Source organism: Balaenoptera ricei, chromosome 8 (assembly GCF_028023285.1).
Source record: "Balaenoptera ricei isolate mBalRic1 chromosome 8, mBalRic1.hap2, whole genome shotgun sequence".
In the NCBI taxonomy this organism is placed as follows: domain Eukaryota; kingdom Metazoa; phylum Chordata; class Mammalia; order Artiodactyla; family Balaenopteridae; genus Balaenoptera; species Balaenoptera ricei.
The window spans coordinates 29,622,541-29,637,781 of NC_082646.1; the positions used below are offsets into that span (position 1 = coordinate 29,622,541).

At 37.9% G+C, this 15,241-nt stretch overlaps 1 protein-coding gene across 1 annotated transcript in view; it reads right to left on the reverse strand.

Moving 5' to 3' along the window:
* Window positions 1–15,241, reverse strand: part of CWF19L2 (CWF19 like cell cycle control factor 2) — a 187,524-nt gene that overhangs the window by 139,482 nt on the left and 32,801 nt on the right. The window contains exon 6 of the mRNA XM_059929351.1: window positions 4,525–4,618. Coding sequence (XP_059785334.1) covers window positions 4,525–4,618 — 94 coding nt within the window. The remainder of the gene's footprint in view (window positions 1–4,524; window positions 4,619–15,241) is intronic.

A 15,241-nucleotide genomic window follows, 5' to 3' on the forward strand; every position in this document is an offset into this window, starting at 1 on the left:
TGGAACAGGATGGAAAGACCAGAGATATACCCATGCATGCATGGTCACCTTATCTTTGATAAAGGAGGCAAGCATATACAGTGGAGAAAAGACAGCCTCTTCAATAAGTGGTGTTGGGAAAACTGGACAGGTACATGTAAAAGTATGAAATTAGAACACTATCTGACACCATACACAAAAATAAATTCAAAATGGATTAAAGACCTAAATGTAAGGCCAGACACTATCAAACTCTTAGAGGAAAACATAGGCAGAACACTCTATGACATAAATCACAGCAAGATCCTTTTAGACCCAGCTCCTAGAGAAATGGAAATAAAAACACAAATAAACAAATGGGACCTAATGAAACTTAAAAGCTTTCGCACAGCAAAGGAAACCATAAACAAGATGAAAAGACAACCCTCAGAATGGGAGAAAATATTTGCAAATGAAGCAACTGACAAAGGATTCATCTCCAAAATTTACAAGCAGCTCATGCAGCTCAATAACAAAAAAACAAACAACCCAATCCAAAAATGGGCAGAAGACCTAAATAGACATTTCTCCAAAGAAGATATACAGATTGCCAACAAACACATGAAAGAGTGCTCAACATCATTAATCATTAGAGAAATGCAAATCAAAACTACAATGAGATATCATCTCACACCGGTCAGAATGGCCATCATCAAAAAATCTAGAAACAATAAATGCTGGAGAGGGTGTGGAGAAAAGGGAACACTCTTGCACTGTTGGTGGGAATGTAAATTGATACAGCCACTATGGAGAACAGTATGGAGGTTCCTTAAAAAACTAAAAAGAGAACTACCATACGACCCAGCAATCCCACTACTGGGCATATACCCTGAGAAAACCATAATTCAAAAAGAGTCATGTACCAAAATGTTCATTGCATCTCTATTTACAATATCCAGGACATGGAAGCAACCTAAATGTCCATCATCGGATGAATGGATAAAGAAGATGTGGCACATATATACAATGGAATATTACTCAGCCATAAAAAGAAATGAAATGGAGTTATTTATAGTGAGGTGGATGGACTTAGAGTCTGTCATACAGAGTGAAGTAAGTCAGAAAGAGAAAAACAAATACAGTATGCTAACACATATATATGGAATCTACGGGAAAAAAAAAAAAGGTCATGAAGAACCTAGTGGTAAGACGGGAATAAAGACACAGACCTACTAGAGAATGGACTTGAGGATATGGGGAGGGGGAAGGGTAAGCTGTGACAAAGTGAGAGAGTGGCATGGACATATATACACTACCAAACATAAAATAGATAGCTAGTGGGAAGCAACCGCATAGCACAGGGAGATCAGCTCGGTGCTTTGTGACCACCTAGAGGGGTGGGACAGGGAGGTTGGGAGGGAGGGAGATGCAAGAGGGAAGAGATATGGGAACATATGTATATGTATAACTGATTCACTTTGTTATAAAGCAGAAACTAACACACCATTGTAAAGCAATTATACTCCAATAAAGATGTTAAAAAAAAAATATGGCAAAAAAAAAAAAAAAAAAAAAAAAAAAAAAAAATATGCCAATAAAAAATAAAATAAAATAAAATGAAAGTAAAAAAAAATAGCAATAAACTAAATATCAGGAGACCTAGATTTTAGTGTTGCTGTTGTTATTAAATAGTTGTAAGACCTCAAGCAAGTCATTAACTCCTTTAAATTTTACTTCTTTGTCTGCAAAATAAGGCAGTTGATTTAAACCACCTTTGAAACAACTTCTCAAAAGATTCTGTAAGAGAAAGCCAAAAAATAAAGGGAAAAAAATCTATATGGATGAACAAAAATACAGAGTTTTTAAGCAAGAATATCTACTAACTACATGGTAACAGAGTCTTCTAATGAAAACCTAGAGTAACTAACCCTAGACTAAAATCAGAAGACCTGGGTTCTAGTACTACTCACATGACTATAGGCAAATAACTTGACCAATTTCAGCCTTAGTTTTCTGAACATTAGGTATTAGCTTCGTATTCAATTGGTACATCTAGTTTGCTACCCTCACATGGCTGCTATTGAAAATAAACTGATACAAAAACGTGTTATTTTGTAAACTTAAAAATTGTACAGGGCTTCCCTGGTGGCGCAGTGGTTGAGAATCTGCCTGCCAATGCAGGGGACACGGGTTCGAGCCCTGGTCTGGGAAGATCCCGTATGCCGCGGAGCGACTGGGCCCGTGAGCCACAATTGCTGAGCCTGAGCGTCTGGAGCCTGTGCTCCACAACAGGAGAGGCCGCGATGGTGAGGGGCCCGCGCACCGCGATGAGGAGTGGTCCCCACTTGCCGCGGCTGGGGAAGGCCCTCGCGCGGAGGCGAGGACTCAACACAGTCATGGATAGGTAAATAAATAAATAAAAGAACGTGAATTTCTAAAAAAAAAAAAAAATTGTACAAATATTTCCATTACTAAAATGTGATTTAAGATAATTTTGTATGGACACTGAAAATTTATTTATTTTTCTACTTAATTTTCTCTAAGGAAAAAAATATCAAGAGTAACCAATTAGTTATTGTGTATATGGCACCTCAATCATTACCAAAAAATCTGTTGATAAAATCTTCCCAAAACATTTCATCATAAGGACAAATATTTGACAACGTCATTATTAAGTATTTACTATATTCCAGATTCTGTGATAAATCCTCACAATAACCATATAAGACAGGTAATACCATTATTCCCTACTACAATGTTTAAACTGGGCTCAGAGAGGTCAGGAAACAGTCCCCAAATCACAGAACTAATGAGTGGAAATGCCAAAATTCTAATCCCAAGAAGTCAAACTCCAAAGTCTAAGTCCTTAAATATAAACACTATAGCACCTCTACATACCTCTTAATACTACTGTTATAACACTTTTAGGTGCCTCACAGCTTCAACTCTACCACTAGTCTAAAGAGAATGACTACACTATCTGTATATGCAGAAAAACCTACAAATCATTTTTTAAAGCTTAATTTCAACTCTGGGATCTGAACCTCTGACAGACATTCAGAGCTTTCTGTCATTCTTTCTCCTTCTAATTAAATATGAGAAAGGGAAATGGTGAAAGCATTATATGAAAGGGAAGGGAGAAAGGCTCTCTAAAACCTTTATGTAAGGTCATTTTTCTCCTAGTGTCTGATTCTACTGGTTCAGCGAGCTGAAAGATACTACCTAGGTAGAACTTTGGGTCTTCTCCAATCAGTGAAGTTAAGAACCTGCTGACTACATATACTCAAAGACAGGATTTGCTAATTCTAAGTCTTCCCCATAGACGAACTTACTAACTGTCCTCTGACAACAAGGATGGTAAAAGCTGGATCAGCCCTACATAATAATGGTTCACTGAGAAAACTTATGATTCCCAAACTCTTACATTTCTAAACATCAGTATTCCAAAGAGACCCTTATATGAGTACAGTTATTATTATATAGCCCAGCAGAGACATTTCTTTATTGCCCAAGCTGAAAGGCAATAAAGAAAATGTTATAATTACTGATAACTTCAGTAAAACTAATAAATATAAATTAAAAAGGAACCTATAAGGTGGCTCCAGGGACATCTCTCATAAAATACAAAAGAATATAACAAATGGACAAAATAAAAATAAATTATGTATAAAAAGCAGGAAAACATTCTGCTGAGAAATGACTAAGATGAAAAGATAATTTATAATACTACTATGTGTATACTGGGTTAATTGTAATTAATCAAACTTTTCATTGAGTTGTCAATGTAACACTTAATTGGCATATAAGTATTTTTTTTAATTATGGTGAAAGGTATGAATACGTGACACAAGTATTTTGTCTCCATCTGCTGGAAAGTAACAGCACTATCCTAACATCAATAAAATTTGTAAATGCTGGCAAAGTAAGAATTTCTAAAGATATGAAATCACATCTTTAATATTTATACATCATTTTCATGAAACTTCAGAGCTTTAATACTTTTTGCATTTTGTTATAGCATGTAACAAACCAAAGAATAATTATATCCTTACAGAACCATGCTTTTCATTAATCCATTCAAAATATAAACTCAAATATAAAAACATTACCAAGTATAAAAATATTTAACCAATTTGCTAACATATTATAGTTAAAATAATCTTCCCAAGTACTAGTAATTTAAATGAGGCCTTAAAAGACTGCAAATGTTTTATCATTGCTTTCCTATATGTAAACTGAACCTTTAGTAACAATCCATAGATGCTCATAATATAAAACCATACAAATTTCACATCAGATAATCAATATACATCATTGTTTTGCAAATACATAAACAGACACAGATATTTGCAGAATTGATCAAATTACAGCATCAAGCAGAAATACTTAAATAATAACTAGTGATAAAATTTAGATTTAATACATCTCAAAATCTGATTTGGACTATTATTCATTTTTGGAATTCATAATACATCTTGCCAATCTACTAGCAGACTCAGTTCATTCCCTTAGGAATACCAAGTTATAAGAAATGCCTGTGTGGCTACAATCAAAATATGAAGATACCTTTAGTAACTGATGACACATTACAGTCTTCTGGTGGAAGACCTGTCCCACCATCCTTCCAGTATGGATTCAATTCTCTTTCCAGCAGTCTGAACTGGAACAAAACATTTTCAGAGGTCACAATTTTAAAATAACCCCACCATAAAATATATTAATAAATTAAAAATCTGAGACTCAGTTAACAATTGTAACCTTAGGGAAATACTTTAAAAACTCTTAAGACACGCTCTTTTCCAACTTGCAGGAAATAATGTCTAAATTAACATTCATTCAATGCTTTTATTGAATGCCTACCATGAATCAGAACTGTGCTAGATGCAGAAGATGTAATAGTCAATATGCCTAACACAGTCCTTGCTAGCTTATGAGATAGTGAGGAATACATACAATATACAAGTAACTGACAAGTGCTTTGAAGACAGAAGTACGGAGTGTTAAAGCCATACACAATTCAAACTCCTCTCATGCTGACAAATCAAAGACTTCCTAAAGGAAGTAATATGAGTACTATAAGACCTATGAGCAAGAATTAGCCAGTTTCTTCTGTGGGAAAAGAGAGAATTAAGAGGTTCCAAGTATAGGAATAAAAGCATGTTCATAAAACCCAAGAGGAAAGAAAAAGCACTGCACCTTTAGGGAACAAAGTAATTCAGACTGGCTAAAACTTGAGAAGCATGAATGAATAGCAATAAGAGATTAGGTTGTAGAATAATCAGGGACTAGGCCACAGGAACCACTTTAAACTGCTATTGGAGCTTTCTGCTGGGGCAATGGTGAGCCATAAACATGATCAGCTTTGTGTTACACAAAGAGCAAACTGGTTTCAGAGTGGAGAGAAGACTGGAGAAAAGCAACCTTATAGGTAGAAAACCAGTAAGACTGTGGCAGTAATCAGGAAAAAGATGACAGTAGCCTAGTCACAATGCAAGTGTCTACTGTGTTCCAAGCACTATGCCAGGTACTGGGGCTATAATTAATAAGCCAGGCATAGTCCTCACCATCAAAGAAATTATGGCCTTGAGAAAGGAGAAAGACAAGCAATATTAACATAGAAGAGTGCTATGAAAGTAAAGACTGATACAGAAACATATACTAGGGGTATCCAATTTGACTTAGGGGGTCAGAAAATGCTTCTTAGAACTAATAATGGCAATTATTAGAAATAATAATGGCAATTAGATAGAGAAGAATGGAAAGAGTTAAACGTTAGCTTCCAGAACCAACCTTTGAAAACAAAAATGTTGGATAAAAAATTTTTTAAAAGCATTTAAAATGTATTCATGAGTTGACAAAAAAGTACAGAATCTCCAAAGAACAAAATTTAAGTTAGGAATTTCCTGGCGGGCCAGTGGTTAAGACGCCGTGCTTCCACTGCAGGGGGCGCAGGTCCGATCCCTGGTCTGGGAACTAAGATCCCACATGTCACATGGTGCGGCCAAAAAATAGAAAAAAACAAAAAACAAACAAAACAATTTTTAAGTTAAAGGTTAACTTAGAGGGATAAGCGAAGTAGTAAGGATTTGACTTCTTATAATGTACACACAAAAAGACTGCCACCTCCCTTTTTAGCCTACTGTAAAATCTCAGAGTATCTACCATTTCTTCCAGTGGTCTTATTTGGACACTCAAAGAGATACACATCAGATACTCAACAGGATAACAAAGACTAAAATTACAAACTGAGGAGGACAATTGACAACTGGTAAGACGAATTATGAGATACTATCTGAAAGTACACAAAAGACACAAGACTGAGTATATAAAGAACTACCATCAGTAAGAAAAAGATAAACAACAAAAAACATAAACAAGCAGTTCATACTATAAGAAATCTAAATGATAAAAAAAAAGAAAAGATCTCTCCTAGTAATCAGAGGAATGCATTTTAATACATGAAATACCATTTCTCACACATTAATCAGCATGACATAATTTTAAAGTTTGACAATACAGATACTAAGTATGGTTAAGAAACATACATTGTTGGGGCACAATAAATTGATATAATCTCTTTGCAAGTGTTTGTAAAAGAAAGTAGATGCATACTTAATAACTTAGCAATTCCACTTCTAAATATGCACTGTGGAGAAATTTAGCACTGCTTGTAATAGTTTGTAAGAGTGAAAAACAAAATATCCATTCCAAGAGGAATGGATATTTACAGAATGGCAGAGTTAGATTATGAAAGACTATACAGTGATTGAAAGGAATAAAATAGAAATAAAATATATCAACATGAATCAATCTCTAAAACATGCTCAGACCTTCTAGTCAAGAGATTTATTAAAGTTCAATTCATGTTGCCATGTTTGTCTCTGCTCAGGACAAACTGAAAAGATATACAAAATATAAAACACTGCTAAGTTCAAAACAAGATAAACCCCTCTCTGTGGACCAGAAACAGAAGAGAAATGCAAAGCAGTAAGCATAACTGAAGCCACATGACTACTGGGCTCTATGTGCAAGCAGAAAATGTTAGTCCTTAGTTCAATTTCTAAAAGATAATAGATACTAAAGGTGCTCCAGCATATACAGGGGAATGGAAACAAAGCCAAGGACTGGAGTGGGGAGATGTCCTGCTTATGAAAAAAGGTTGAAAAATTGGTATGCATCTCTATATGCTATAGACTGGTTTTATAGATATGTGCCATAGATCTGTAGCTTACAGCACAATGTGGGCACAAGAAGCCAAGAAGACACAAAGACTTGAGCACTGGCTTTCAAGCTTTTCTGTGACTTTGACCCATAGAGAGATTTTCTGTGTGTATGTGTATCCAAAACAAAGGTTTTAGGAAACAAAACGTATATTTGTTACATGTAATACATGCTGATAGTTTATATTTTTAAATGATGACTGCAATAAATTTGACTCACAATATGAAAAACATTAGCATAAAGCACAAAAGAAATGATATCCTCAATATAAAGAAGACATATGAAATCAACATGCTTCACACTGAAACTTCAGTTAAGGACCATCATTTTAGTCTTCTTCCTATGATCTTCATTTATTTTCACTCCCATTATAAGAATTATCATTTGATTCTAAGGCAAGGGCCGTATTTTCCTCATAATAAACCAAATATTTATGTGTTAAGAATATGATGATGTAGGAAGGAGAGATCAAGATGGTGGAGTAGGAGGATGTGGAGCTCACTTCCCTCCAAGAACACAGCAAAAATACATCTACATGTGGAACAATTCTCACTGAAAACCAACAGGAGACTGGTAGAAAGACTCATACAACAAAGGCTGTAAGAAAAATCCGCACAGATTCAGGTAGGAAGAGAAGAGAAGTAGTCAAGTCAGGAATTGTGACCCTGGGAGGGCACACAGAAACGGAAGGAGATTACATGGACTCAGAGATCCTCCCTGGGGGGTGAGCAATTCAAGCCACATATTGGGTTCCCTAGCCCTGGGGTCCAACGCCAAGAAGACAAGTCCCCTTAGCTGATTTGAAAACCAGTGGGACTAACAAGGGGACTGTAAGAAACCTAGACTCTCCTCATGAAGAGCCCACACAAATTTGATTACTCTCGAAACAAGGCAGCAGAAGCAGACTTAAACTGCCCCAGGACTCTGGCCAGTTTCCTGCAACACCCCCAGCCCATGCTCCAACCTAAGCCAAGTGCCTGCTACAGCACCACTTGCTCCATGGTACAGTTCCACACTGGGGCAAGGTGTGCTGCACCCAAGAAGAGTACACAGTTGTGAGAAATGAACCCTGCTCAAATCTGGAACTGCATCTGAATGGAGTGACAGCAACCACTGAAGGTGCTTGGCGAGGCAGTGCATCAGGAGCAGTCTGTAACTGTGACTGGGCTGGGACCACCACAGCCCACTCCCTGACCAAAGCCAAGTGCCCATTCCAGCCCCTCTTGCTATGTCATGCAGCTCCAAACTGGGGCAAGGGCTGCAGGACTGAGGGGAGTATGCTGTTTTGATGTACAGATCTAACCTGACCCAGAATGGCATCTGACGGGGGTGGGGGGAGGCAGCAGTCACTGCAGCTGATTATGGAAGCAGCTCATTGGGTGAGGTCCGAAACTCAGACTGGGGTCCAGACCACCACAGCCCACACCTGACCTTTGCCGAGCACCCACTCTGGCACCTCTTGCTCCAATACTGGTCCCCTCTGGGGCAAAGTACTGGTGCTAGGAACGAAAAGAGTACACACTTAAAGGGAATGGAGCCAGCTCACTCCCAAATCACAGGGCTTCTGCTCCAGGAACTTGGGGCCCTACCCCACCTCCAGTAAGGTGGTGTTGGTCACTGAGCAGAGAAGAACCCCAGGCTCACACCGGGCTCTGACTCTAGTCCCTCCATCTCAGTCTCACCTCCTACAAAGGTGACAGCTGCCAGCACACCCTGTGGAAAGATGTGACTCATGCTCAGGTCAGATCCAGTTCTCCCATCAAAGCCACTGGACACATGGAGACTGCATAGAAATGCTCCCACACAAGGACACTCCTTCAAGATCAGAGTAGGTAAATGTTTCACCTAATATCACAGACACAGAGAAAGTTAAGCAAAATGAAAAGAAAGAAGACTGTTTCAACTGAAAGAACAAGAGAAAAACCCTGAAGAAAACAACTAACAAAACAGCAATGAACAACTTAATATACAAAGAGTTCAAAGCATTAGTAATAGGAATACTGACTAAATTAGAAGAAAGAATAGAAGAACAGAGTGAGAATTTTAAAAAAGAACTAAAAAACATTTTTAAAAGACAGAACTGAAGAACACACTAACTGAAATGCAAAACAAATTAAAAGGAATCAACAGCAGACAAAGTAATACAGAAGAAGATGAAATAAAAATTAACTCAATCTGAACAGAAAAAGAAAAATGAGGTTTAAAAATAATGAGAACACTTAAGGGATCTCTAAGACAACAACCAGCATACCACCATTCACACTATAGGGGTCCTAGAAGGAGAAGAGAGAGAGAGGCAGGGCAAAAATGTGTTTGATGAAATTATGGACTGCCAGAACCTGAAGAAGGAAACAGAAATCCAGGTACAGGAAGCACAGAGGGTACTAACCCAACCCTAAAAAAATGTTAAAGCATTTTCTCTAAGTGGAAAAGAAAAAGCTACAACAAGTAAGAATCTATAGGAAAGGGAAAATCCCACTAGTAAAGGCAAATATATAGTAAAGCCTATGGCTCAATCACTTAAATAGGCTCTTACTAAGATTAAGACAAAAAACTGTGAAATCAACTATAACTACAATGAACAGTTAAGGAAAAACGTGAATATGTAAAATATGTCATTAAAAACACAAAATGTGGTGAAGGGGATTAGAAAAATGTAAATTGTTTAGAATGTATTTGAACTTAAATGACTACCAGTTTAAAACACGTAAATATAGTTATAGGTCAACATATATGAACCATACGGTAACTGCAAATCTAAAACCTGTAATACATACAAAGAAATCTAAAGAAAAAGGAACACAGGCATACCACTAAAGAAAATCATCAAACCCCAAGGGAAGGAACTAAAAGAAGAAAAGAACAAAGACGAACTGAAAAAACAACCAGTAAACAAGTAACAAAATGGGAATAAGGACACACCTATCAATAATCACTTCAAATGTAAATGGACTAAATGATCCAATCAAAAGACACAGAGCAGCTGATTGGATAAAAAGAAAAACAAGACCCATCTAAATGCTTCTTGTAAGAAACTCACTTCAAACATAAAGACAAACACAGAAACTGAAAGTGATGGAATAGAAAAAAATAATTCATGCAAATGGAAATGACAAGAAAGCAGGGGTAGAAGTACTCATTTCAGTCAAATTTTTAAAATAAAGTCAATAAAAAAAGATAAAGAAGGGCATTATTAAAGAAAAGGATTTCAATGCAAGAAGAGGAGGTAACACTCATTAACATGTATGCACCTAATATAGGAGCACCTAAATATATATATATATGTACAGCAAATATTAACAGACATAAAGGGAGAAATTGACAATAACAAATAATAGCAGAGGATTTTATCACCCCACTTACATCAATGAACAAATCATCCAGACAGGAAAACAATAAGAAAACAGTAATCTTAAATGATACTTTGGACCAGATGGACTTAGTAGATATCTACAGGACACTCCAACCAAAAACAGTAGAATACACATTCTCTTCAAGTGCATGTGGAACATTTTCCAGAATAGATCACATAGGAGGCCAAAAAACAAGTCTCAACTAATTTAAGAAGATAGAAATTCTATCAAGCAGTTTTTCCAACCACAAGGCATAAAACTAGAAATCAATAACAGGAAGAAAAATGGAAAAAACACAAAATGTGGAGACTCAACAATATGCTACTAAAAGAAAAACCAATGGGTCAATGAAATCAAAGAGGAAATCAAACAAAACCTCTAGACAAATGAAAATAAAAACACAACTTTCTAAAATCTGTGCTACACAGCAAAAGTAGTTCTAAAGGTAAGTTTACAGCAGTAAAAGGCCAACCTCAAGAAACAAGAAAAATCTCATAAACAACCTAACCTACCATCTAACGGAATTAGAAAAAGAAGAACAAACAAAAGCAGAAAGAAGAAAGCAATTAAGATCAGAGGGGAAATAAATAAAACAAAGAACAAAAAAGAAAAAAAAATAGAAAAGACCAATGAAACCAAGAGTTGATTTTTTGAAAAGATAAACAAAACTGATAAGCCTTTAGGCAGATTCATCAAGAAAAAAAGAGGACCCAAATAAACAAAATAAGAACTGAAAGACGAAATATAACAACTGCTATCACAGAGATACAAAAATATCATAACAGAATACATGAACAGTTAAAATGCCAACAAATTGGACAACCTAGAAGAAATCAACAAACTTCTAGAAACATAAAAACTTACAAGACTGAATCAGGACAAAATAGACCATATGAACAGAAAGATCACTAGTAGTAAAACTGAATTTGTACTTTAAAAAACTCTCAACAAACAAAAATTCAGGAACAAATCCATTCCTGGGAGAAGAAGTCTACCAAACATATATAAAAGAACTAATATCTATGCCTTCTCAAACACCTCCAAAAAACTGAGGAAGAGGGAACATTCCCAAATTAATTCTATGAGGCCATCGCTAATTACCCCGATACTAAAATAAGACAAAGACACTACCAAAAAAAAAAAAATTACAGGTGAATATCTCCAGTGAATAAAGATCCAAATATCCTCAAGAAAATATTAGCAAACCAAATTCAACAATATATAAAAAGGATCATACATAATGATCAAGTGAGATTTATTCCAGGGATGCAGGGATGGTTCAATATTTGCAAACCAATCAATATGATACACCACATTAACAAAAGGAGGAAAAAAATCACATGATCATCTCAACAGACACACAAAAAGCATTTGACAAAATTCAACGTCCTTTGGTGACAAAAATTCTCATCAAAGTTGGTATAGAGGGAAAATATCTCAACATAATAAAGACCATTTGTGACAAATCCACAGCTAACCTCATACTTGATGATGAAAAGCTGAAAGCTTTTCCTCTAAAATCAGGAACAAAGGGGTTCCAAGACAGCAGAGGAGTAGGAGGATGTGGAGTTCCTCTCTCTCCATGGATGCATCAGGAATACATTTACAGATGCAACAATTCTCACAGAACACCAGCTATACACTAGCAGAAGACCTTGGACACTGGAAAGGACTATAAAGATCCCTGCATAACTGGGTAGGAAGAAAGAAAGGAGAAGGAGGAGGAGAGGAAGTGGGACAGTACCTGCATGCCAGTGGTGGGAGCTGAAGCAGGGGAGAAATTCCCTCATCCAGGGAAGCCCCCTCACCAATGAGGAAATCAGTTGGGAGAGAAGGGAAGCATTTGAGGCTGTCGGTGGAGGATGAAGCAACCGACCTGTGGCAGATGGGACAGAGTGAAAACTACAAAGACAGTCCGTACCATGGCCCTAAGTGCCCCAGACTGGAATATGTGTCCAACAGTGCACATGGGGGCTGGGAGTTAGAGCATGGGGATTGGAGAGCAAACCCGGGGCAAGATCTGCTGTTGGCTGTGGGGAGATGGCCTGAGGGAACAGGAGGGAGGAAATGGCAACACAGAATGCCTATGGAGGAAAACCAGAATGCCATGGAAGCAGGGCGCTACTGCTGAGTCACAGGCAGGGGGTGGAGCAACCACTGTAGCCAGTCTCTCTCCACATGCCAGCGCCTAGCACCAGGCAATACAAAAGGCCCTGCCACGGCTGGCCCTCATGCGCCTGTCGCTGGGCACTACAAAAAACCCAGACAGGGCTAGCCCTTGCGCACCTGCCACCAGGCGCTAAAAAAAGACTGGCCAGGGCTGGCCCTCACACGCATGCCACTGGGCACTAGAAAAAGGTTCCCACTAGGACCATATCTCTTGCGCCCATGGCTGCCAGCTTCCCCATGCACCTGGCACCGCTGGGGCTTCCACTATCCAAGTAGCCGTGCCACCTCTGCACCCTGTCCTCACCAGGACAGACCCAACTGCTCCAGGGAAGCCTCAGGAGCAGACTCCTGTGGGTGGCCCACACACATAGATGGGGGTAAAAACACAGCTGAGCCCCAGGGGTGGGGCAACTAAAAAAGAGGAACGAAAATCTTTCCATCAGTTGCACAAGCGGCATATTAAATCCCCGTAATCAGCTAAGTAGACCCTGTGCCTATGCAATATCTGAAAGGACAATGAGTATTCCCACAAATGAAAATGGTCTAGCACTGGCAGCTGTGGACTTTGGGGACAAGCACACACACGAGTGGGGCCAGATCAGAGTCTCAGCTGTCCCCACAGGGCCCACAGCAGGTCCAGAGACCAGCATAGAGGTATTGGACAGTCTCCTGAGGAGGCAGAGGTGGGCTGTAGCTCACGGCAAGGACAATAACAGCTGAGACCCCAGGAAAACATTATTATTACTATTAATTTTACTCAGTTTTGATTCATTCTGTTGTTAAATCTGTTGTTTTGGGGTTTTTTTTTTCTTTTTCTTTGTTGTTGTTGCTGTTGGTTTTTTGGGGGTTTTTTAAATTTTTACTTTTATTTAGTCTCGAGTTTTTTTTAACATACTTTCGATCTTTTTATGTTTCTATTTTTACTTTGCTTTTCTGTTGTTCTGTGCTTTTTCATCGGTTTTTAATATATTTTAAAAATTTTTTTGTATTTCCATTTTCCCTTTGCTATCCTATTCTCTGGGTTTTGTACCCATTTCTTTTTTGTTTTTGAATCAATTTTGTCTGTTTTGTTTTCTTTGTTTTATTCTTCAGTTGGCACTCTGCTTTGATTTTTTTTGTTTTGTGTTTTTGTTAGTTTTGTTTTTAGTTGTTCAATTTCGTTTTGGGATTCTTTGGCTGTTCTTTTGATTTTTGTTTTCTTTGGTTGTGTTTTTGTTTCTTCTGTGTGTGTTTGTGTGTGTGTGTGTTTCTTTGTTTTTGCTCATTTGATTTTGCTTTTACCATTTGGGGTTTTGTTTGTCTCTTTTTTTTCTTTAATCCGTGACAAGCTGCTTGTAGGATCTTGGCTCCCCGACCAAAAGTTGGGCCTGAGCCTCTGGCGGAGGAGAACAGAGTCCAGGATACTGGACTGCCGGAGAATTCCCAGTCCCAGAAAATATTAATCAGCAAAAGCTCTCACAGAGGTCTCTATCTGAATCCAAGACCCAGATCCACCCAACTGCCTGCAGCCCCCAGCGCTAGTTGCCTCACACCAAACAACAAGCAAAACAGGAACACATACTCACCCATCAGCAGACAGGCTGCCTAAAGTCATACTAAGCTCACAGACACCCCAAACACACCACATGACATGGCCCTTCCCAACAGATGGAAAGGACTCAACTCCACCCACCAGAATGCAGGCACCAGCCCTCCCACCAGGAAGCCTACACAAGCCACTGGACAAACCTCACCCACTGGGGGCAGAGACCAGAAGAAAGAGGAAGTACGACCCTGCAGCCTGGGGAAAGGAGACCTCAAACACAGTAAGTTAAACAAAATAAGAAAACAGAGAAATATCTTGCAGATGAAGGAGCAAGGTAAAAACCCACAAGACCAAATAAATGAAGAGGAAATAGGCAATCTATCTGAAAAGAATTCAGAGTAATGATAGTAAAGCTGATCCAAAATCTCGGAAATAGAAAGGATCGAGAAGATGCAAGAAATGTTTAACAAGGACCTAGAAGAACTAAAAAACAATCAGTGATGAACAACACAATAACTGAAATTAAAAATACACTAGAAGGAATCAGTAGCAGAATAACTGAGGCAGAAGAATGGATAAGTGAGCTGAAAGACAGAATGGTGGAAATACAGCAAAAACTAACACACCATTGCAAAGCAATTATACTCCAATAAACATGCTAAAAACAAAAAAAAATGGCGGAAATAACTGCCACAAAGCAGAATAAAGAAAGAACAATGAAAAGAACGGAGGACAGTCTCAGAGACCACTGGGACAACATTTAGCACACCAGCACTTGAATTATAGGGGTCCCAGAATTAGAAGAGAAAGAGAAATGGTCTGAGAAAATATTTGAAGAGATTATAGACAAAAACCTAACATGGGAAAGGAAACAGTCAATCAAGTCCAGGAAACGCAAAGTCCCATATAAGATAAATCCAAGGAGAAACATGCCGAGTCACATATTAATCAAACTAACAAAAATTAACACAACGAAAAAATATTAAAAGCAGCAAGGGAAAAGGAACAAAAAATA